The 23,683-nt window shown below is 55.4% G+C and overlaps 3 protein-coding genes across 12 annotated transcripts; 2 read left to right on the top strand and 1 right to left on the bottom strand.

The window, feature by feature from the left end:
* The first annotated feature begins 1,907 nt into the window (after positions 1-1,907).
* Positions 1,908-7,849, top strand: PSMD8 (proteasome 26S subunit, non-ATPase 8). Its single transcript, XM_010963473.3, has 7 exons — positions 1,908-2,285; positions 3,313-3,385; positions 3,504-3,606; positions 4,603-4,768; positions 5,805-5,905; positions 6,789-6,900; positions 7,615-7,849. Exons 1-7 carry the CDS (start codon positions 1,923-1,925, stop codon positions 7,750-7,752), a joined length of 1,056 nt encoding a protein of 351 aa, XP_010961775.2. The 5' UTR covers positions 1,908-1,922; the 3' UTR covers positions 7,753-7,849.
* Positions 7,850-8,690: 841 nt separating this feature from the next.
* GGN (gametogenetin) lies at positions 8,691-13,555 on the bottom strand. 4 transcript variants are annotated; one of them, XM_074369730.1, is made up of 3 exons: positions 13,427-13,555; positions 9,793-11,697; positions 8,691-8,873 (listed from the first exon to the last, which is right to left on the bottom strand). In XM_074369730.1, the coding sequence occupies exons 2-3, from the start codon at positions 11,676-11,678 to the stop codon at positions 8,756-8,758; spliced, it is 2,004 nt and encodes a 667-aa protein (XP_074225831.1). In that variant the 5' UTR covers positions 11,679-11,697; positions 13,427-13,555; the 3' UTR covers positions 8,691-8,755. The 4 variants fall into 4 exon arrangements, with proteins under 4 accessions (XP_074225831.1, XP_074225828.1, XP_074225829.1 ...); XM_074369727.1 differs by lacking the exon at positions 13,427-13,555 and adding an exon at positions 12,676-13,032; XM_074369728.1 differs by lacking the exon at positions 13,427-13,555 and adding an exon at positions 12,463-12,631.
* SPRED3 (sprouty related EVH1 domain containing 3) lies at positions 13,042-23,221 on the top strand. Of its 7 annotated transcripts, none has more exons than XM_074369732.1 (6): positions 13,056-13,532; positions 15,025-15,112; positions 16,360-16,528; positions 16,625-16,701; positions 18,713-18,856; positions 19,620-23,221. In XM_074369732.1, exons 1-6 carry the CDS (start codon positions 13,228-13,230, stop codon positions 20,283-20,285), a joined length of 1,449 nt encoding a protein of 482 aa, XP_074225833.1. In that variant the 5' UTR covers positions 13,056-13,227; the 3' UTR covers positions 20,286-23,221. The 7 variants fall into 7 exon arrangements, with proteins under 7 accessions (XP_074225838.1, XP_074225833.1, XP_074225832.1 ...); XM_074369731.1 differs by having other exon boundaries at positions 13,064-13,532; positions 15,025-15,205; XM_074369736.1 differs by having other exon boundaries at positions 13,391-13,528.
* Positions 23,222-23,683: the final 462 nt, after the last annotated feature.

The raw sequence follows: 23,683 nt of genomic DNA, 5'->3' as shown, positions 1-23,683 counted from the left end.
CCTTTGAACTCCACTCTCTGTTCAACCAATAGGCCCAACTTCAGCACCTCCTCAGAGGTCTTGGGTGAAGTGACTATGGAGGTCCTCTGACCATCCCCTGCCACTCCTTCATCGTAGAAGTAGAGGCCCAGGGGACACAGGGACAGACAGCTGGACCAGGTTGTCTGTGATGAGACAGCAAGGTGGCTGAGGTCACATTTTGTGGAGCTTAGGAATTATCAGAGGAGAATTTAGAGCCAAGAAGCTGAAGGATATGGTCAGATGCAGAAAGATGTCTTCAGTGCCCTGTGGAGAATGGCTCAGGGCTGGAAGCTATAGGCCGGGGAGCGGGCAGAAGGGGATGGTGCTGGACCAAAGCCTGGGGTAGGGAGGAGAAGGGGCAGGTGGAAGGGATGCTCAGGAGGCCTGGCAAACAGGCTGTGAAACTGACATCCCAAGGAAGGATGGGAGTGATGGGGGCATTTAGGAAAAGGCCTAGGCCTTTGCCCTGGGGGATGGGGGACAAAGAGGCTGTCACTGAGATGAGGACCAAGGAGAAGGAGGTTTTGTGGACACACTAAGGCCATTTGGGGACATGGTGGGTGTGGGACGCCTGAGAGATTTCTCAAGGAGCTTTTTCAGGAGGCTGTGGGAACCACAGGTCTGGGACTCAGGAGGGAGGTCAGGAATGGTCAAGCAGTATGGTCCCATAGTCAGTGGTACAGGCTCATCAATAAGGTTAATTGCATTGATGCAGTTCAGGAGAACGTGATGAGATAATACCCATTTTTGGGTGGGGGGAAGTAGGTTTATTTGTTTATTCAAATGGAGGTACTGGGTTTAATTGTGCACTCTGTCACTGAGCTATAGCCTCTCCCCTGACAATATCCTATTTTAACCATAGTTCATTCAGGCTGGTGTAACAGAAGATCATAGACTGGGTGACTTATAAACAACAAAAATTTATTTCTCACAATTCTGGAGCCTAGGAGGTCCAAGATCAAGGTGCCAGCAGATTCGATGTCTGGTAAGAACCTGCTTCCTGGTTCACAGAGGATCATCTTTTTGTCCTCATATAGTGTCCTCACATGGTGGAAGGGATGAAGAAGGTCGCTGGGTTCTCTTTTATAAGGTCAATAGTCTCAGTTATGAGGGCTCTGCCCTCACAATCTAATCACCTCCCAAAGGTCCCACCTCCTGATACCATTATATTGGGGATTAGGTTCCAGCATAGGGATTTGTGGGGAACACATTCAGTCCATAGCAGATCCCTTTTCTTGGATTATCAAGTAATATTCATGATGTTCTATCAGGAAAATTCTATCATTATCCCCACTCCACAGGTGAAGAAACAGGCTCAGGTGTGCCAACATGTATGATTACATAAATAGGTGCCTGAAAAAGCTTTTTCTAAAATTCAACGTCCATTCCTTATATTAATCCTAAATCAGATAGAAACAGAAGGAAACTGAGCAAGATGATCAGATTGCCTGATTACCAAAGACAGATGGCATATGGCAGTTAAATGTGGCATTTAAAGCCATTAGGACTGGATGATTTTTGCAAAGTTTGTGAATACTTGTACACGCTTGGAGAAAATGTGGAAGAATGCACCGAGAGACTAGAGAGAAAGACGCAGGGTCAAATCTCAGCTGTTAGTCTCTTGGAAGTTTACGCAGCCTCTCAAAGCCTGTCTATAACGTGGGACTAAGACAGCTACGCGAACGACTCCACCATCGCCACCTCTTGGTTTAGAAGAGTCGCTGCAAAGGTAGAAATCTTCAAGACAAACGTAGAGTCCTGAAACCCCAGGCTGAAGCCGGGGCGGCCATGTTGATAACGGGAGGTGGAAAAGCGTTGCAACCACCGCCATTTTCAGTTAGGGCAGCAGACGACTTCCGGTCACCATCTTGAGTGACAGCAGAGGCGGAGCTCCGACTGGCATGTTTATTAAGCGCCGGGCTCCGAGGGCACCTACCCGAGAGCGACTGAACACTAGTCGCGGCGGGCGGAGGCGGGCAGTCGCAGCCACGCCCTCGGCTTTGGGCTCCTCCTCCCGGCCCCCCTTCCGCCGGGCGAGCAGCTGTAGGCGTTGCTGCCGTAAATTGGGCCGGCGGTTTGCCGCATCACGGAAGATGGCGGCGGCGGCGGTGAACGGGGCGGCGGGCGCCTCGAGCTCCGGGACTGCGGCGGCCTCGGGCGCAGTCCTGCAGGCCGCGGCCGGCATGTACGAGCAACTCAAGGGCGAGTGGAACCGTAAAAGCCCCAATCTTAGCAAGTGCGGGGAAGAGCTGGGCCGTCTCAAGGTAGGGGTTGGACGCGGGCGTTTCGAGGGGTCCAGACCCAGCCGAGTTCCGGGCCCAGGGGGAGGCCGCGGACCAAGGCTGGCTGGGCGACCCAACAGGGTGAAGGATTCGGAACAGCCAAAATGCGGGCTTGGAGGAGTGAAATAGTGAGAGGGCCTGGAACGGACCAAATGCAGCCCCATGGTGGGAGGGTGATGGAAGGAGTGGGTCTGGCACAGCCGAGTGAGAGGTTAAATTTTTGGTGCTTGAAGGCCTAGCTGCCTGGAGTGGCAGGAAGCGGGTGTTGGAGTTTTTCTGATTGAGGGTTCTGGGCGACACCAAGGGGGAAATGAGGTCTGGACAGGGTGATGGAAGGAGGCTGAGATGATGGGGTGCGTGGTTAAGACCAGGCCAAACTGGGGTTCGAGAGATCTGGAGCTTAGGGATGCATCTTTGGGGAGAGGGGCCCAGCCAAGTTGTGAGGGCAGAACTGAACCTAGAAAAATATTCTTACAGTAGAGGACCAGAATGGAGCTCGGGGTGCTTCAGGCCAAGTGTGTTTGGGAAAGAGTGTGAATACAGTCGGTTGGGTCAAGTTGCTAAGGGAGTGTATATGATTAGGGATGATGTCTGCATTGAGCTATGGGGAGAGGTTAGCCCCTCTTCCTCCCTGGTGTAGATGGGCTGGGGTAGCTGGGCCTAACCCAGTAAAGTGTGGGAAAGGATTGCCAAAGAACTGAAGGTGCTAGCGTCCTCCCACCCCTTTGATTCCATCGAGTCAGGCACGGAGTGTGTCTCCTGTTTCCCCAGTGGTCCTGTTAATACTTGTAGTCTGAGGTCATCTTCAGTGAACACTCGTCATGTGCCCAGGCCCTGATCTGAGTTCTTTATGAGGACTGACTCCTTTAATACTCAGTAACAATCTTATGAGTCAGGGATGATGATTAGCCCCATTTTCTAGGTGGGAAAATCAAAGCCTAGAGAGAGGTAAGTAACCTGTACTTGAAGTCCCATCTGCTTTCCTTCCTTCCCCTACTCTCTTTGTCAGCTGGTTCTGTTGGAGCTCAATTTCCTGCCAACCACAGGGACCAAACTGACCAAACAGCAGCTCATTCTGGCGCGTGAGTGTCACTGGGGTTGGTGGGGAGTTATCGGCTGGGGGCTGTGGCAGGAATGGCAGTAGTAGCGGTCGGGTTGGGACCATAGTCACCTCCTGAGAGCTTCCCCTGTTACCTGCAGGTGACATACTGGAGATCGGGGCCCAATGGAGTATCCTACGCAAGGACATCCCCTCCTTCGAGCGGTACATGGCCCAGCTTAAATGCTACTACTTCGATTACAAGTGAGGATGAGCCCTGCCCCTGATTTGGTGTGTGGGGGAGGGTAGGGGGGGTTACATGGCTGCTCTTTTAAGTTTCTACTCTGCAGTATAGCCACCATCACCTGTTACCCACCTCAGCCCCAGCCTTGCCCCATCAGATTCATCCCTCCATGGCAGCCAGTAGGACCTTTGTGACACTGAAATTTGACCATGTTGGTCATCTGCTTAGAACCTGTTATGGCTCTCCATAGCCCTCAGGTTTCAGACCTGGTTCTTTCCTGTGGCCTCCAGTGCTGTATGAGCTGTGTCCCCTCTGTTTGTGCCTCCCTGTCTCTCCCACTGGACTGTGCGTCTTCTAAAGGCAGAACTGCCTTGGTCACTGCTGTGTCCCAGCACTACCTAGCATGGAGCCAGGCCCAGAGCAGGGACTCCTGGGCTGTGTCTTGAATATAAAGCTGAATGGTTTCATAACTGAATGGTGCCTGCATGGATTAATGGTTAAGAATTTGACATCAGAAGCCAGACAAACCTGAGTTTGAAACTAATGTTGCCACTTCCTGATTATGTAGTCTTGGGCAAATGGCTTCATCTCCCTAAGCCTCAGTTTCCCCCATAAAGTGAGGGTGGTGATTCTTAATGCCATAATCATAGTTAATACTTACACAGTATTCATTTAGGTCAGGTACTGTTTTAACCATTTTACCTGGATTAAATCATTTAATTTACTTAACCCTTATTCATTTAACCCACCTCTGAGATGGATACTGTGGTGATACCTATTATACAGTTGGAGAAACTAAGGCTGAGTCTCTTTACTGAAACGAGGTCACTTTCTGGGGCCCATATGCTTGTGACTTCTTCATGTCTCTCTGGGCCTCATTTCCATCCGAAAACTTAGCACCTGATACTCTTCCCAGGTGAGAGCACAGGGCGTTCGTAGGGTCCCTGGAGCCTAGAGCTGGGGACTTGGTCAGTTCCTAAGATCTCCTTATGTTGGTTCCCCACCCTGTTCCACAGGGAACAGCTCCCCGAGTCGGCCTACATGCACCAGCTCTTGGGCCTCAACCTTCTCTTCCTGCTGTCCCAGAACCGGGTGGCTGAGTTCCACACAGAGTTGGAGCGGCTACCTGCCAAGGACATCCAGACCAATGTATACATCAAGCATCCAGTGTCCCTGGAGCAAGTGAGGCTGAGGAAGGGGGAGGGGAGGGCCTGGCTAAAGGGAGTAGTGTGGGGACAGACGTTTGGGAGGGTTTCCTGGAGAAGTAGGCAGGGTTCACCCATCTTTCAGCCTATGGACTCATTTGCTCATTTGTCCTACAAATATTGAGCCCCAGCTGGCTACCAGGTGCTGTGGTTGGCTTTCAGAATGTACAATGAACAAAACAGATAAAATCTCTGATCTTGTGAGATGACATTCAGGTGAGGAAGCAGACAGTGAATAAAAAGATGAAGTAACCTGTATGGTTTGTAAGATGTGAAATGCTATGGAGAAAAATAAAGCAGGAAGAAGGGTGGAGAGTCGGGGGCAGGGGTGATTTTTTTGTAAGAGTGGTCAGGGAAGGCTTTGCTGAAAAAAGTGGAATTTAAGAAAGATTGGAAAGGGGTGGAGAATCCAGCTACGTGATCATCTCAGTGAGAATGATTCAGATAGAGGGAGCAGCCAGACCAAGGGCCCAGGGCAGAAACACGCCTGATGTGTCTGAGGGACAGCAAGGAGGACGGTTTCTGGGAGAAGGTGAGCAGGGCCAAGGAAGAGCTTTAGTACCTAAGGTTAAGAAGTAGTTTCTACAGCTGCCGTCTCTCGGGAGGATTTCACTGTGGGGAGACGATGGGAGAGGGGCAGCTGTGATGGGCAGCACAGCTTGGGCAAAGATGTGGAGGAATGAGGTTGGGTTGGCTCGAGCTCTTTCTCCCTCTTGTGATTGAAAAATAGATGAGATGATTAGGTACTCTCCCAGGGCAGTCTTGAGAGAGAGAGAAAGAGTGAGAGAGAGAGAGTGAGAGAGAGAGAGAGAGAGAGAGAGAGAGAGAGGACCTGGAAGGGCTTCCTGGAAGAATAGGACCCAGTCTGCGTGGGAAATGGGTTACTGTATGGCAAAGGGTGTTCTGCAGAGTGGGGATGGTGGAGGCACTGGGAGTCTGGTGAGGCCTCAGTGGGTCGGGCCCTGTGCTCCCTCTTCCTCACCCTCTCTTTTTCCCTACCCTGTCCTCTCCAGTACCTGATGGAGGGCAGCTACAATAAGGTGTTCCTGGCCAAAGGCAACATCCCTGCTGAGAGCTATACCTTCTTCATCGACATCCTGCTTGACACTATCAGGTGCGTGGGGGGCCAGGGCCCTGTGGAGTTCAAAAGAAGCTTGGACTCGAGTCAGATAGCCCTGAATTGGAATCTCATTCTGGCCACTTGTGATCTGGGGAGGCTGGGCACAGGAGTTCTCCTTTTCTGTGAACTGAAACTGGTCATGAGATGAGGGTGACAGCCCTCACCTCACATTGGGCTGTGTATGTGTGTGCCCAGGTACACCAGACCCTGAGCGTGGGCTTGGCGCACAGCAGAGGGAGACCCTGCTCCACAAGTCACGTGGCTTCACCTCAGGTCACCTAAACTGTGGGACCTTGGTTTCCCCTTCTTTGGAGTGTTTTTGGCTTGAAAATGAACAGGGGGTGATATGATGAGCGCCCGTATACCTACCACTTGGCATAAGAGAGAAAATGCCTCAGAAACGGATACACTCGTCCCTGTCAATGGTTTTTCCCCAGAGCAAACTCCTTGTCCCGTTTCAGTGACTTGATGCCTTGCTGTTTTTCTGCTTCATCGTTGACCTCTTAATAGGGGTGCAGGGAACCCCCTTGGGATCGGATCTTGTAGGGAGGGTGTGATGTGAAGAGATCCCTATGTGAATCCCAGGCTGGGTTCCAGACAGCCTCAAGTCCTCGTGGCTGGGAGTGGGATTCAGAGTGGGATTCAGAGTGTGGGCCCAGGAGTCCCAGAGATCTGAGTGAGGGCCTGACTGTGGCCCTTGCTTTGTAACTCTAGTCCAGCTGCCCTCCTCTCTGAGCCTTGATTGGTTAAATGGGGGCAAGTAACATATTATCCAGCCATCAGTGCTGAACTGAAGGAGCTTATACATGTCAGGCCTAAGAGGACAGGGCCTGGAGAGTTGTCTGTGCTTAGTAATGAGATCCTCATCTGCCCCCAGGGACGAGATCGCTGGGTGCATCGAGAAAGCCTATGAAAAAATCCTCTTCACTGAGGCCACCCGGATCCTCTTCTTCAACACACCCAAAAAGATGACGGACTACGCCAAGAAGGTGGCTGGGGTGCAGGGCAAGGAGCCATGGTGCCAGGGGTGCACTCACTAACAGCAGGGTGGGGTGGCCTGGGGGACACTGGAGCAAGACTGCCCAGGTTTGAATCCAGTTGTGTAACCTCAGGCAAGTCGCTGAACTTCTGTGAGCTTCAGTTTTCCTATATGTAGAAAGGGGCTAGAAATGAACATGTGGAGTGAGCTTAGCACAGCACCTGGCACCAGGTGGAGGTGGAGGCTTAGTACATGTGGGTGGTTGTCCTAATCGGAAGTCCTTAGAGGTTGCAGCTTTTCCCCACAAGACTTCACTTCCTTTGGTCCATATTTGTGCAGAAGCAGTGTCCTTGAAGATAACGAGGTATGGGGTGCAGTAGCCCTGGTGGCTGAGGGTCGAGATCAGACTGGAAGAGGTGAAATTCAACTTGAGCGATGGGGACAGCCGATATTTAGTGTTTACTCTGGGCCAAACACTATTCTCAGCACTTTTGGTTCCCTGAATGCTCACTGCAGACCCAGAGAGGTGTGTGATTAGGGTCCCCATCTCAAACATGGAGAAACTGAAGCACAGAGAGGAGAAGTTACTTGCCTAGGGTTGTGCAGGTAGAGTGGGGTTGGTGAGGACACTGAGCCAGGGCCCACCGGGGTAAGTGCTGGCTCTGTGGTGGGGAGGGAGCCTGTGTGATCACCCTATCCATTTTTCATCCCTCCCTTCTTGCAGCGAGGATGGGTCCTGGGTGTCAACAACTACTACAGCTTTGCCAGCCAGCAGCAAAAGCCGGAAGATACCACCATCCCCTCCACGGAGCTGGCCAAACAGGTCATCGAGTATGCCCGGCAGCTGGAGATGATCGTCTGAGCCTGCCAGGCACTGGGGTGGGCAGGGTTTGCATTATTTAAAGCAGATGCAGTGCAGGGTTTCCTCCAATAAAGGTGGATTGACATTTTCTCTCTTAGGCCCTTGTCTCCCCGAGTGGAATGGTGGGGACATAAAGTCTTATCTACGAGAACTTGGAAGTTTGGGGCCCTAGGGGGTCTGAGATAACCCTGGGTCGGCGTCTCTCCAGCAGCCATTGCTCAAGGTTTCAAACCGAGATGCCCCCTCTGCACGGGCCCAGTGGTACTGTGGCCTGGGAAAGAGCGCAGGCCCTGGATAGAGGGACTGTTGCAGCCAGCTGTGGACACATAGGAAGGCAAGGCACCAGAATGTTTCAGTGAAGTATCCCAATTTTAAAAAAATGTTTGCAATGAATTAAACCAGTTTTTTAAAATGACATGAGAGATGGAACCCGTCTGTGGGCTGCCAGTTTGAGACTTCTGTGGAATGAAAGGCATGGGTCCTGGCATGGACTTGCCTTGGTTCCCGCCCTTCTGAGCCAGTGCTGTGACTTATGACCTGCACCTCCACAGCCTATGTTTCCTGCCTTGAAGTTCTTGAGGTGTGTTAAGACAGTCCAAATCTGGCTGAGCCACTTGTGGGATATGGGATTTTTAAGAAAGCCTTCCAGAGTCAGTTTCCCCAGCTGTAAAATGGGAATGATCATTCCTGCTTTCCAGAGTGATTGGTTCTGAACCCCTGAACTTGACACCAGGTCAGCTTGGAAATGGGGCTGATCGTATTAAGGGAAATAAGAACATCTCACCCCTGGGCCCATCAGTCCACATGCTGGATGAATGGAACCTCCGTTACTGCTATCTGGGTCCAGCCTTCTTAACTGTTTCCAGGATGTGGTGCTTTCATGGAGGCCCCTGCCCTGCCCCACCCCTCCAACCCTTAGACCATAACTGACAGGCATCTAGGCATCTGGATGGTTATTTTATTGTCAAGGAGGGGAAAGCAGAGGACACTGAGCAGACTACACTTAGTTGGAATGGGTAGCCTGCAAATCGTAGTGCTCCAGCCCGGCTACCAGGGAGCCAGCTAGCTTGATGGTGGCGACCCAGGGTGGTTCACTCAGGTGGTTGGTGGGTGTGCTCAGCCTAGGAAGAGGGTAGAGTCATCAGGGCCTGGCTATGTGGTCCTTATCCCTTCTAGGCTCCACTTTCTCCATCTCTATAAGGGACCATATCTGAATATCCCAAAGGCAGTTTAGGGCAGGGCTGTATCCACTTAAACTTAGGAAAGGGACTGAGGGTTGGTGATAGTGGCTCCCCCAACCCCTCGCTCCAGGCCCCAGCTGAGCCCCAGAGGTTCCAGGGCAGAGAGTCTCCCAGTGATTCAGGGTCCTCAGGAGCCAGGGTCAGACAGATCAGACCCTGATGACTGGATCCTGAGATTCAAGGGTGAAGAGGAGATAACGAGCAAGCAGTGTATCCCCTGGATCTGAGGGAGTAACTACTGCAGCACAAGGACTGGGACATCAGTGCCCTCTGGTGGTCAAAACCTTGAATCTCAGAGTCAGGAGAACATGTCAAAGGGTGGAGGAGTCAGGAGCCTGAGGGACTAAGCTTGGGGCTTCCACTGGAGGCCTGCGTTTATACCATTTGGTTCCAGGAGACCATCATTTCCCCTCCCATCCCTGAAGAACTTGGGACATGGTCCTTCTTGATTCCCTTAGGACAGGGTCAGGGAGGTGAATAGGGTCAGGCCAGGTGGGACCAGCTATCCCCCCTGATGGTTCCAGAGAGTAACAAGAGGGCCAAGAGTTAACTTGGTGGTCTGGATACTAAGGGGCTGGGCCACGGTGGGCCACGGTGTTCTCTGTCAGGGGTCAGTATGGTATCAAGGCCCCTCTTGGTCCTGAAGGATTGGAGCTTAGCTGGGTTTGACATGCAACTAAAGGGTCTAGAGTCAGCTGAGGTCAGGACATCAAAGGGTTGAATGGGACACTCCAGGAAAGTCAGGTTTAGGATTTGGAAGGGTATGCCCTCCCCTCCCTACTCCCCGATCTCCCCTCACCAGGCAGACACGTTGCGTGGCAGGCGGCGATGGCGTGGCTGGTGGCGACAGTAACACTTGCAGGGACAAGAGTTAAGCACCTGGAAGGGTGGCCAGTGGCGCGGGGCACCCGAGTTAGACGTCCCTGCCGGAGGAGCCCCGCTGCTACCACCCGCTCCACCAGCGCTGTCAGTCACTGTAGCTGCAATACGTTCGCGAGGACCACTTCCAGGCGCGCCAACCTCAGGGGGCGCGGCGCGGGCTGCGCGGGCTGCGCGGGGACCCTTGTTCCGGCGGTTGCGGGACTTGGTGGGCGTGGGCGCAGGCGGCGATGTTTCGGCGGTGGTGGAAACTGGAGCCGGGGCTGGGGCCGGGGCCTGGTCAGCAACCAAGGCGAGGGGCAGAGCAGGAGCCGGGGCGGGAGCCACGGCCGGCTCCAAGTTGCCAGCGCCTGCGGTGGGTGGGGGCGCCACGGGCAGCGGCGTTGGCTGGAGCACGGGCGGCTGCGGTATGGGAGGCGGCGCTGGAGGCGGCGTGGGTGGTGGCGTGGGCGGCGGCGGCGGCGGCGGCAGCAACTCCTGTGGCCCGGGAAGTCCGGGGCGCACAGGCTCACCATTGGTAGGCGCCGGGAAGATGAACATAGGCGGCGCCAGCAAGGCGGGTGCGGGCCTTCGGGGCTCGGTAGCTGGATGCATCTGCTCTGGCGAAGGCGGCGGGAGGCCCCAGGGCCCGGAGAGCGTGGCTGCGCGCCGTCGGGGCGCCCCTACGCCTCCGCCAGTTCCATTGAAGCGGAAGTGGCGTTCAGGGCCATCGGGTGGGCTCACCCAGTCAAATTTGGGCTTCGAACCTGGGAAGGTGGTGTACGGTGGCGGCGGGAGCGTCCGGCTTTGGGACGCAGGCGCCGAGGGGAGTCCAGAACACCCCTCGCCGTCTCCATCACCGCCCTCTGCTTTCTGAGTACCGCGAGGGACCTCTCCCGAGGGGCTAGTGTCCCCAGGAGCCAGGGGTCCCTGCTTCAGGACCTCAGCGTAAGAGATGGCGCCCGAGGCGGAGGCGAATAGCCCTCCGCCTCCGCCGCCTCCGAGTGGGGCTTTGGCCGCTAAGGAACTCGACACTGCCGCAGGGAGCAAAGGGGGCCCTGAACTGAAGGTGACTTTACACAGCAGGCTCAGGCCAGGCTCAGAGGCCACAGGCCGGGCCATTTCGCCTTCTCCTGCTTGGGGAGATGCCCCTCTGCGGGCTCCGCCGGGGGTCTGGCCCTCGCTGCCGTGCCTGGCCTGGCTTTCTGTAGGGGCTGCGGCGGGTGTGGCCAAAGCAGGAGTGATTCTGCGGTCCGGGGGCTGCCGGTCGGAAGGTGGCGGTAGTGGCGGCTTCCGTGGCTCCAAGGGCGGCAAAGTTGGGGATGGGGCCCTCGGGACGGGGTCGGGGTCCTCTTTGGTTAGTTGCCGGGGCGGCGGCAGCAGCGGACGGAGGCTCGGAGGGTCGCCCTGGCCTCGATGGCTCGCCTCCAGCAGACTGCGGATCCGGGGCACCGGAGTGCCCGGGGGTTTTCGCCACTTAGACGGCGCGGGCAGCAGGGTCCCCACGGGGGGCGGGGGTGGTGTGGAGACTGCGGCCGCAGCCGCCTCCTCTGAAGGGGGAGTCACTGGCGAGGGCAGGTCTAAGGTCAGGGGCAGGGGTGAGGGTGAGGCCTGGGGCTCCGGGGGTACCGGGGGTACCAGGAGTCCCGGGGGCGCGGAGCTGCCAGGGAACCAGACGCCCAGCCCGCGAGCCAGGCGCATGGCCGGGGAGGAGGGGGTCACCTCAGGCTCCACCAGGGATGTCCGGCGGGAGTCGGAGGAGCGGTCCGAGGCATGCTCTTTTCGGGAGCCCCCGCCCGCGGACGGCTCCGACTGCACGTTCCCCATTTCTGACGGAGGTCGGGTACTGTGGCAGAAAAACTTCCACCAGTCAACCTGCCAGGGTTGTGGGGACCCCAAGAGGCTGCCTGTATTTGGCTCTATCCGTCCGCACAGACCCCCGCCCTTGCCCTCCAAAATCCACTCAGGCACTACTAGTCTCTAGCCACATTTCTGTTGCCTGACTCTTGACGTTCACACCTTCTATCCCAAGGTACCATACAGCTGCTGTTCAGACACTTGGTCCCCTATCCTTTTAGGATACTAAGGTTCGGTCTCTGTCTCCCTGGCTGGTCCTTCAGATCACATCCCTACACTTCGGCCACATCTCGAGTCTCTAGGCTCCAAGACACAGGTCTTGCCTACTCTACTGTCAGTCAGGCCACATCACTCATGATGGTATGGTCTGTAGCCTATAAGGCCTAAAAGGAGTTCAAGCTTCTCTCCCTCGACTCGGAGGCTTCAGAGGGCCAGGCCAGGCCCCGCCCCCGCCCTCTGGTCCCGCTCCCAATTGTCAGGGAATTGGGCCTCCGCACATAGCCCCCGCCCCAGGTCTGGCCCCCACCTCCACCTAGTAAATGCCAGGTATTCTTGTCATGCTAACCCCTCAGTCCTCACCTCTAACCCTCAGATCCCTCTCTGTCTGTTGATCACTTGGGTCCCGCCCTCTTCCTAGGCTTCACTCAAAAATTTATTTCCCGCTCCTAGGCGAGCTGCAGGCCTCACACTCAGGCCCCACCCCTTTCCCCAAGCTCCGCCCTGGCTCCTCCTTCGCGCAGAGGATACCCCTTACCGACTCCTCCAGCAGACCCAAGTTCAGACCGCGGCCCCCTGGGCCCAGGGCAGGGCGGGGAACGGCCGTAGCAGAAAATAACCGAAAAGAACGGGGGTGCGGGTGAAGGCAAGTGGGCGAGACAGCGAGGGTGGACCCCGAGATCTAGGCCCCGCCCCCGGGCTCGAGGCCCCGCCCTCCTGTGAGCCAGCTCGAGCACGGCCCTTTACGAACCTGGATCTCCTCTTGAAATACTCCCAAGTCTTCTTCCCCGCCCCCAGGCCTTGGAGTCCTAGGCCCCACCCCTTTAGAACGTTTTTCTTAGCCCCTCCCCTTTTAAATACCCCACCCCTCGTTATTCCCTCTCCTGAAGCCCCGCCCATTACGAACACTGCTACGTAGCTCCTCCCTTTTGAAACTCTCGGTCGTCCGGCCCCTAAAGACAGTTTACTTAGAAGCTCCGCCCCTTTAGGACTTCGCCACCTGTCTTCCCAAGACCCTCTCCTGCCTCGGGCCCGCCCAGAATGCCCTTCCACCGTGGACCCGCCCTTTCCGTGACGCACGCGCTTGTCCGCGCCTTCGGCGTCCTCACCCTCTCCTTCCTTAGGCCCTCCGACCCCGCCCCCTTGCGAACGCTCCGTTCTCGCCCCACCCCTTTTTGAACCCAGCCAGGCACCCAGCCCCTCCTATTTAGTACCCAAAACGTAGACCCTGGCCTCTTTAGAACATTGAGACCAAGCCGTATCCCGGACCCCTTCCCCACATCCTCAGGGACCGGTGGCGCCGATGGGTGGGAAAGTAGGGGATCCTTTCTGGAGCCTGAAAAAATGGGGGTTGGGGGGCTGTTCGCGATGTCAATGCCGGGCTCTAGGACCCAGCGGGCAAGTGCGCCTGCCTCGCGCTTACCCCTCCCCCAAGCCGCCCCCTCCCCCCCACCCATCTTCCAGGTTCCCCCTCCCTCCCCCCTCGCCCCGGCTCCCGGTACCCGTCTCTAGCGCCGCCGGAACCAGCGAGGGAGCCGGAGCAAACAGGAGGAGGAGGAGGAGGCCACGTCGCCGCCGCTCGGAGCCCGGCCGGAGCCTCCCAGGCAGGTGCCAAGGGGGGCGAAGGGGCGGGGGCTGACAGACCGCCTGTCACGGTGAGGGGGTGGCCAGGACTCCGCTGCGGCCCATGCCCACCCAGGCGCCCCCCAGACCCTGGCTGGAAGGACAAGGGGGTGGGGGCCCCCAAAATGTGCGGCAGCCATTTGGGGTACCAGTCTCCATTTGGGGGGCCTGGCCTTCCTCCGAGGACGCCCCATTCATAAAATTCCGTACTGGACCCCCACCATTGAGGAACTCTAAGGACCACTCCCCCCGGAAAACAGACATGTGGGGAGCGTAGGGCACCTAGAAATCCCAGCGTCCCATCCCAGTAGGCCTTGAGGGGGACCCCAGCCCTCTTTCTCTGCTTCACCTGTTGTCGGGGTAGGCGGGCGGACAAAGGAAGCAGCGTCACGTGACTGCTCATTCACAAAATCCCATCCCATTGAGAAAAGGGGGCTGGGGGCGCTGCGGCCGCCCCTTCCCCTCCCCAAGTGCTGGGGAAACCCGGCAGCCTGCAGGTGGGGGAAGGGGCTAGAGCTCTTTGCCTGGGTCCCTAAGGCTGGGGCACCAGGTTCCCTGCGCTAGGTGGTAGTGAGGAGTTGGACGCTGATCCCGATTACTGGGCGGAGGGCTGCGTCCCCTGAGCCAGGGGGCGGGGTAAGATGGTTCTGAAGGATGCTGGGGCGGGGAGGGGGAGGAGGAGGGATCAAACCCCAACCCCCGGCCCCGCCAATCTCTCCCCCTTGCCTTTCCTCGGCAGGGGCCTGAGGGAGCAGGCTTGATTTTTGTGAATGAAATGCTCTCTGGTGTCTCGGTCGCCTGTTTCTGGCTTCCTCTGCCTCCATCTCCCTTTTGGCCTGTATCTGGCCATTTCTGGTTCTCTCCCTGTTCCCTGCCCATCTCCCGTTGCCGGGTGACTCAGTGAGCTTTGCATCCGGTCTCATTCATAAATCCGGGAAGGGGTGGGGGGGAAGAGAGCCTGGGTTTCTCACCCAGCCAGTGGCCTGGGCGGCAGGGTGCGGAGGCAGTGTAGGGGGGACTGGAGCTGAGTTGAAGGGCTCTAAGAAAATACATATGCGCAGGCACCCAGCTGTGAGGGGGACGATGGGTGGGGCTGTGGGTACGTGCTGAGGGAGGAGAAGGAGACAGGGTTGATAGGGGATGAGCAGGAGGAGGAAGGGAAGTGGAAGAGCGAAGCTATGGGGGTGGGGATGGGAAAGATGGGGAAAGGGAGGAGAGGTGGGGATGGAGAAAAATGGTAGATATGGAGAAGAAGGTAGGCATGGTAGAAGAGAGAGGGCCAGAGGAAGAAAGAAGCCATGGTGGAAGAAGGTGGGCATGGGGGGAGAAGGTGGGCATGGGGGAGGAGGTGGCTAAGGGTGCCGGAGATCCAGCTGAGAGAAATGAAGAGGGGAGATGAAGGTTGGGGGGACACTGAATAGGAGAGCAGGGTTGGCGCTCACTGACCATGTTGTCCTTGTCCTCCCACCTCCTCCAGGTACATGGTTCGGGTCCGAGCCGTGGTGATGGCCCGAGATGACTCCAGTGGGGGCTGGCTGCCTGTGGGGGGCGGGGGCCTCAGCCAGGTGAGCGTATGTCGGGTCCGAGGGGCCAGGCCCGAGGGGGGGGCCCGCCAGGGGCACTACGTCATCCACGGGGAGCGCCTTCGGGACCAGAAAGTGAGCCACCCTGGGGCGTGGGGGTAGGGTGGGGGCGTGGGGAAGTAGGGGAATGGGGCTGGGAATGCAGAGGTGAGGTCAGGTCATCTCCCAGCTCGAATCAAACTGGGGCTGTGGGATGGAGTTGGAAGTGAATATCTGTCTTCTGGATAAGAGTTGGGCGTTTCAGGGTCTATTGGGGGTATTAAGCAGGTCCTGTCCACTGCCATTGCCTGCTGGACTGTCACAGCAGCCTCCTCACTGGTGTCCTTGCCCTGCTCCTGCTCCCTCCCCCAACCTCAGTCTGTTCCACAGGGGCTGTGCTAACACCTGACTCAGATCACATCTCTCCTCTGCTCAGAGCCCTCCCCGTGGCTCCATCTTGCTCAGAGATCCTCACTACGAGGATCTGACACCACTAGCCCCTATCTGCCCTAAGTATATGGAGGCATTTGGTAGGGGGCCATCTGAAAGTGTCAAATACGGTTTACAATCCTATTATGGGTTGGTCAGGAATATTCTGGGCTGACTGGCATGATTTGGAAGAAGAATGTTGACGTTTCAGCTGAGGATGTAGTAGAAAGATTTGGATGGTTTGAAAAGGCTTGGGGTAGGGTTGTCTTTCAGAACAGGAGTTGGAAGGAACAGTGTAGGGGAGATTTGAAATGGTGTGAAGGAATAAAGTGATGCTGGACAAGGATACAAGGGAACACCTCGGGTGCTGACTGGCATCTGAGGGCAAGGCTGTGGGTGTTTGATAAGAACTTGCAGGTAGTCTTTTGGGAGATTACAAGACATCAGAAGGGGACTAACAATAATATTTTGAGCTGTGTAATGAAGTTTGGGGAGTACTGTTGGGCCAAATGGGAGACATTGGGCTATCAGAAGGTGAACTAATTCTTTGAGACATTCAATAAAATTTGAGATTCCTATTGAGATATGAGAGGGGGGTGTTAAGAAAATGTAGAGATCGGGGGTTTGGGAAAAAAACTGGTCTGTCAGAGGTGTGCTCAATAAAACTGAGTGGTACTGGGGTGTTGGTCAGTGTTCAAGGATACACCTAGGATTGAGAAATGAGGTTTGTGGGGTGCTTTGGCATAGAGCCTGGGGTTGAGGGGAAGTCACGGGCATGGCTGGAAGGGAATGTCTGACCTGGCCCCCTCCTACCCTCTCAGACCACCTTGGAGTGTACCCTGAGGCCAGGCTTGGTTTACAACAAGGTGAACCCCATCTTCCATCACTGGAGCCTGGGTGACTGCAAGTTTGGGCTGACGTTTCAGAGTCCTGCAGAGGCTGATGAATTCCAGAAGAGCCTGCTGGCTGCGCTGGCCGCACTGGGTCGAGGTGAGTGGCCCAGTTGGTGGGCACTGGGGGCTAGGGTGGAGGGGTGGGGGAAGATGGGCCCAAGGAACTCACTGTCTGCCTCTCTCCCTGCCCCAGGCTCGCTCACCCCCTCCTCCTCCTCCTCTTCCTCCTCCCCTTCCCAGGACACCGCAGAGACTCCCTGCCCTCTGACGGTGAGTCTCCAGGTGCAGCTCTGCTGGGAGGGCAGGGGTTTATTTCTACCCTACAAACATTCTTGAGCACCTACTGTGTATCCAGCACCATGCCACTTGCTGGGACAAAAATTGGGGCCCAAACTATTTGTGTCAATTTCAATCCCAATTATTCCAGTTTTTCTGTTCTATCATGATTTACACATTCATTCAAGGGTATTTATTGAACACCTTCAACAAAGTCGTGTTTTAAGCACTGGGGATACATCAGTGAACAAAACAAAGTCCCTTTTCTTGTGGAGCTTCAATTCTAGTGTGAAAAGGCAGAAAAAAAATTAAGGTACAGTATAAAATGAATCAATATTGGAAGTAAATGGATGAACAAATTAATGGGAAATCCATCCTCCTAGTTACTCACTAGGAGGTACAAACTTTGGAGCCATCCTTGACTCCTCTCCTTTTTTTATGTCCCTCATCTAATCTGTCAGCAAGTATTGGCTCCACTTTCAAAATGCTCAAAATGTGCCTCTAACCTGGTTACAGTCCAGCCTCATCTCCCAGCTGGACCATCTCATCAGCTTCTCATCATCAATTGCCTTCCCCAGCTCTTTTCTCCACAGCTAGCCAGAGGGACCTTATTAACATCTAAGTCAGCTCATGGTCATCCCCCACTCAGAATCCTACCAGGCTCCATCTCACTCACGGTAAAGGACAAAGTCCTCAGAGTGATTCAGAAGATCCCACACCATCTGGCCTCCAGTTACTCTTCCTCATGCTCACACTGGCCTCCTCACTCTTACTCCAGAAGGGCAGGCACTTTCCTGTCTCAGGGCCTTTGTACTGACCAGCCTTCTGTCTTAAAACACTCTTCCCCATATTTCCACCTGGCTTATTTCCTTAGGGCTTTACTCACATATCGCCTTTTCAGTAAGGGCCTCCCTGAGTAACCTGTTTAAAGTTGCAGTCTCCCAGGGTTTCTTATTCTGCTCTAATTTTCCCCCATCTTCTAAGATTATTTTCCCTATTTCCTTTCCCAATAGACAGTTTTCTTATCTATTACTTTACTGTCCATCTGCCATGCTAGAATGTCAGCTCCAGGAGGGCAAAGATCTTTTTGTTGCTTTCTTGCTGCATCTTTAATGCTTAAAACAGTGCCTGGTATACAGTAAGTGTTCAGTAAATATGTGTTGAATAAATTGATTGAATGAATAATTGCACGTAATGTCGGATTCAATTTGGCACTTGCTGGGAACAGTGGGAGAACACTTGGAGGAACAGAACTGGTTCCCTGGGCAGAAAAGGAGGATTCCCAGGGTAGTGGGAGATGCCAGTGGGTCTACAGAAGTCACAGAGACAGGTCCCACTTAATGAGCACTTACTCAGGAAAGAAGCTGTGTTTTCCCTGCTTCATCTCACATCCTCACAATGGCCTTTGTGAGCCTGGCATGTCGTGGGTGCTCAATGAATGTTTACTGAAGATAGTAAGTGGATGAGGTAGGAATGATTCCCAAGTTACAGAAAGGAAACTGAGGGTCTGAGAAGTGATGTTTCAGCTTGTAAAGGCCAGAGCTTGGTTTGGATGGGAAGGAAAGCATTCCAGGTGGGTAGAAATTCCCCCAATGAGGCAGGAAGGCAACTGATGGCCATTGAAAAGGGATTCTGAGAAGGGAGGATGATTTGATGTTCTGTAGGTTGGTGAGCTGAGCAGATAAGAAGAGGGGGTCAAATAATAACAACCCTAACCATTTCTAGCTCTTCCTGTACTTCAGGCATGTATTCTGCCCTTTACAGTGGGTCCTAACCACATCCTTATGAATAGACACTATTATGATCCTCATTTTACAGAGGAGGAAACTGAGACTCAGAGAGATGAGCTCACTTGACGGAGGTCACACAACCAGTCAGTGGCAGAGCCGGGGCTTGAACCCAGGCCTGTCTGGCCGCAGAGCCCTCGCTCACAATGGGAGGGGGTCTGTGTAAGGGCATCGGCTGTGCCAGGGGTCCCGGCTCTGAGGCCGCCAATCTCCCCCAGTCCCACGTGGATAGCGACTCCTCCTCCAGTCACAGCCGCCAGGAGACACCTCCCACCGCCACGGCGGCCCCCATCGTCACGGTGGAGTCAGCTTCGGGCTTCGGGCCAGCCACGCCCCCCCAGCGCCGCCGCTCGTCTGCTCAGGTGCGACCTCCGACCCCAGCAGAAGTCTGGGGCTCAGGGTGGAATGGGGCCTGGGATGGGGCAGGGCGCGCTGGAGTCCCGAAGTGGGCGGGAGCTGAGGCAGAAGAGGGGTGAGAAACCACGAACAGATCCTACTGGATGGCTGACCTGACATGGCGGGGGAGCTTGGAGGCCTTGGTTCTTCCGAAGGTTGGGTGAGGACTTCCTGCGTCTCCTGCGCTCTTGGAGATTGGAAAGTTCTGAATTCCAGAGGGGTTTAGGGGACGACTTTGAGCACATTAGCGGGTTGCTGGTACAAATGGAAGAAGTGCTTTAGACTGTTTAACTCACGAGGGTGGGGCTTGGTATCTAAAGGGGTAAAAAGGATCTGGGGACCAGACTCTCGCGTCCTAAAGGAGGAGATAGCTGGGGTCCAGAACTCCCAAATCTGAGAGTAGAGGGGGCTGGGGGCTGGGATCTCGGATCTTTAGAGGGCAAGACTGAGAGCCTGGACCACTGGGTCCTTAAGGTGTGTGGGCTTGGTTCCTGGATTCTTCTGTCGGTCTCTAGATTTCCTCTGTCTTTGGGAGAGGAGTGGGCTGGAGTAATAGAAGTCTGAATACCAGACCCACGCAGTCAGGAACCCAGGACAGGATCCTAGGATGAATGAGGACTGTGGCTGGGTCTTTAGAATTTCGGATCTTCTAAGTACGGAATGGATGGTGGTGGAATGTTGGGGATCACAGACCCCACTAACCTATTCTCCTGTCCCTTCGTTCCGCAGAGCTTCCCTCCACTCCTACCTTTCACGGGGATTCCGGAGCCTTCAGAGCCCCTGGCCGGGGCAGGGGGCCCGGGCTGGGGCGGCCGCGGCTACGAGGATTACCGGCGCGCCGGGCCGCCTGCGCCTCTCGCCCTGTCCACCTGTGTCGTGCGCTTCGCCAAAACCGGAGCGCTGAGGGGCGCAGCCCTGGGGCCCCCTGGGGCCCTACCCGCCCCTCTCACTGAGGCTGCGCCCCCAGCGCCCCCTGCTCGCCCACCCCCAGGCCCCGGCCCGGTCCCAGCGCCGGCCAAGGCCTCCCCGGAGGCGGAGGAGGCAGCGCGCTGCGTGCACTGCCGCGCGCTCTTCCGTCGTCGTGCGGATGGGCGTGGCGGCCGCTGCGCCGAGGCCCCGGACCCGGGTCGCTTGCTGGTTCGCCGGCTCAGCTGCCTGTGGTGCGCCGAAAGCTTGCTCTACCACTGCCTGTCGGACGCCGAGGGCGACTTCTCGGACCCGTGCGCCTGCGAGCCTGGCCACCCGCGCCCCGCCGCGCGCTGGGCGGCGCTGGCCGCGCTCTCCCTCGCCGTTCCCTGCCTCTGCTGCTACGCACCCCTGCGCGCATGCCACTGGGTCGCGGCGCGATGCGGCTGCGCCGGCTGCGGGGGTCGCCACGAGGAGGCGGCACGGTGAGGAAGGCCTGGTGGGTCCGGTAGCCAGACTGAGGACCCAAAATTGAGGGTCTAGGACCCCGGACTCTGTTCAGACCCCAAACCCAAACCTAGGCACACTTGGATCTTGGAGCTTGAGTTTGGATTGAGAAACCCCAGACCTGGAACCTGGACCCCAAATCTAGGACTGAGAGACCCTAGACCCAGCTTCATTGGGATGTCTGTCCAAGAGGTCCCAGGCATCCTGAGTTCTGGAGTCCCCGTTCTCCACCCCCAACCCCTCTGACCTAGACTGAGGAGACCCAGGGATTCCCAGACTCCACCTCAGGCAGGCAGGGGAGCACACGGATTCCTGAGAGTGCAGGACCCTGAATCCTGACTCCTTGTTTAAATTACCAACCTAGACCCAGTCATGCCTGGCACCATGAACCCTCAGATTACAGCCCCAGAGTTAGTCAGGAGTTGCCAGTACCTGACCCTGCCTGTATACAATTACACCCAGATCTTGAGACTATAGGACCCAGAATCACCCCAAGTGGTTCCTGAATGCTCACCTAAAACCTGGGGTACCTGTGTCTGAGATGTTCTTGTAGCCCCAGGACTTTTTAGATGCCAAGTCTTAAGATATCCTGAGTCCTTGGATGTGCTCAAATGGATGTTCTCTTACCCAAAGGACTTGGAAGACCCATCTTAGAGCCCTTCTCCCCCACACTCACCACCCAAGATCCAGAATTCAGATCAAGATGCTTTGGGAGCCAGGGATCAAAGACCTCTGTAGACACACCCATACCAGGCCAGTGTTCCAAGGAGCTTTGGATCTCATATATAGGACTCTGAGGTGCCTGGTACCCCCAGATGTAGAACTGAAGGTCACCAACACCTCAGGTCCCAAGACACTGGTCCCAAACCCTCAGATGGCCCTTTTCCAACTCTCCTTGGACTCAATTTCAAGCCCCAGAATGTCCTGGAATCTTTAACTTCTTTGTACCCACAGATCCCCAATCTCCTAAAGGCTGAAAGCTCATCTCCCAGAAGATGTTCATGGCCACTCAGACCTCTGACTCCTTGATGCCCCCAGCCCCTGAGTGGCCCAAGGTGCTTTAGGAGCACTGGATCCAAGGCCCTGAGGTGCCACTGACACCCCCCCCCCAATTCAGGGCTCAAGCCTGCATAATATTGAGATTGTCCCTGACCCAAGACCTTGGTCCCTCCATGCCAGAGACAGTCAGATCCAAGGTGCCCCAGGAACCTAGCATCTTCAGATTCCAGATTTCTTTGGATTCAGACCTCTCTAGCCTGATATTCTCCAGGTCCAGCTTGAGCATCCCCTGAGATCTCCTGCCCCTTGAATCCTGCCGTACATAGGCCCCTGAGACCCCAAGTTTCCAGACTCTGGAATTCTAGTCCCAAGGTTGCAGCATCCTGCAGAACTACCCCTTTACCCTAGGGGAAAAAACCATTTTGACTAATATTCTTGGATTCCAGGACCATCCAAGTGCTCCCCTGCTCCCATCTCTAGGACTCAGCATTACCATAGACAATTGTGCAGGCTGTTCACTAAACAAAGGCACACAGACAAGGTGGTGAGTGGGGCTGGCCATGCTGTGCCCTCAGAGGAAGGTGTACATTTTTCTAAGTTGCACAGAGGCAGCTAGCTATGGCTCTGCTGGTACAAAATGTGTGCCCGTGCGCACACACACACACACACACACACACACACACACACACACACACACACACACTCACTCCCTCTCTCTCTCTCTCTCTCTCTCTCTCTCTCTTTCTCTCTCTCTCTCTCTCTCTCTCTCTCTCTCTCTCCTGGCTTTTCAGTCTTAGCCCTGTCCAAGCCTTTTATGTTCTGCCCCTCTGTTAACCCCTTCTCTTCCATCTCAAAGTTCTGGGGCACTTCAGAAAGTTTGAAATCTTGTTTCACAGCACTCTGAGACCGTTCTTCTTGGGGAAGGGGGATTCCACAGTCTCTTCACCCGAGTGGATTGGGACTCCCAGAGTACCTCAGATCTGATGGCTCGCATGGGGGGATCAAGGTCTTGGAACAAGACAATCTCAGTATTGTATGGGCTTGGGACCTGTATCTGGTCCCAAGCACCTGGAAATATGCACTTACCTTTCTTCATTACCCAGACTTGGATGGCCTTGTAGGGGTTCAAGGTATAGGTCAAGGGGGCCAGAGGGATGGATCCTTCTGTCACTTCCTTTAAATTATTAACTATTTATTACATCCGGAACCTGTGAGATTCAGCTCTCTCAACCAGACCCTGGGATGGGTGAGAGAAAAGGGGGGGGTGTCCCTCCCATCCCCACTCTGCCCAGCTCTCATCACTGTCAGACCCACCAGAGCTGAGGGCGGAGGGACTGGGGGCTGGGGCAGCCTGGGTCCCCATCCCCCTCTCTGTGCCTCGGTCTCCTCCCTTCCGTGGTGGGCGGGGGGAAGCTCCATTCTTAACCTACCTCGTTTTGGGGAGGGGTGGGACAGGGGGACCAGAGTGCTGTAAGGTGCTGTGGGATCTGCGGATGAAGTGGTGGGGGCTGGGGGATGGTTCCCTGGCTCCCACCTCCCAGCACCGCCTCTCCCAGGTCTCCCGGTCCTGCTCCCTGCAAATACCCACCTCTGATCCATGATTACTCTTCATCACCCTGAAGTCAGGGGTGCATGGAGGGCTGACCCTGGGAGCCAGGAGACCTCAGATCCTGGAGCCCCCAGACCCAATTTCCCAGCTGCTTGCCCCTCGGATTGGCTGCTTGGCCCCCAGCCTTGGGGGAGGCACTCCCACATTAATCTTCCTGATCTTGATTCTAAGCCAGTCTGTGACCTCAATATTGTTCTCATCAGTGCAGGCTGAAGTAGTGGGGAAGGATGGGGGCCAAAGACCCAGCCTTGTCATCAGGGGAGGGGGGCATGAGATATTGGCTCCAAGAAATGTCTGTGACAAAGTCTCAGCCTGTGTTCTTTATTTGCATTGATGCACCCCATCCACTCACCTTCCTGAACCACCAGACCAGTCCTCTACCAGTATCCTCCTTTCCCCTCCCCACCGTTTAGTCCCAAGCAGACCCTCTGGCTAGTTTTATACATCTAGTCACTCTACAGGTCCATATATTAAACACCTATTATACACCAAGCCCTGTTCTAGGCACTGTGGATAAAGCAGTGAACAGAACAGAAAAAAATCCTTTCCCATGAGGAGCTTATGAACTTTAGAGTGAAGGAGACAATAAATAAATGACATGTTAGAAATGATACCTACTATAAAGAAATAATCAAGTGGAGATGAGGGATTCAGGCAATTGCAGCCAGGGTAGTCAGGGAGGCCCCAGTGAGGAGCTAGCATTTGAATAAAGCCCCAAAGGAGATGAGGGAGCCCTATGGATGTCTGTGGGAAGAATATTCCTGATAAAGGG

Source organism: Camelus bactrianus, chromosome 9 (genome assembly GCF_048773025.1).
Source record: "Camelus bactrianus isolate YW-2024 breed Bactrian camel chromosome 9, ASM4877302v1, whole genome shotgun sequence".
Taxonomy (NCBI): Eukaryota; Metazoa; Chordata; class Mammalia; order Artiodactyla; family Camelidae; genus Camelus; species Camelus bactrianus.
This window is presented reverse-complemented; position numbering and strand designations above follow the sequence as displayed.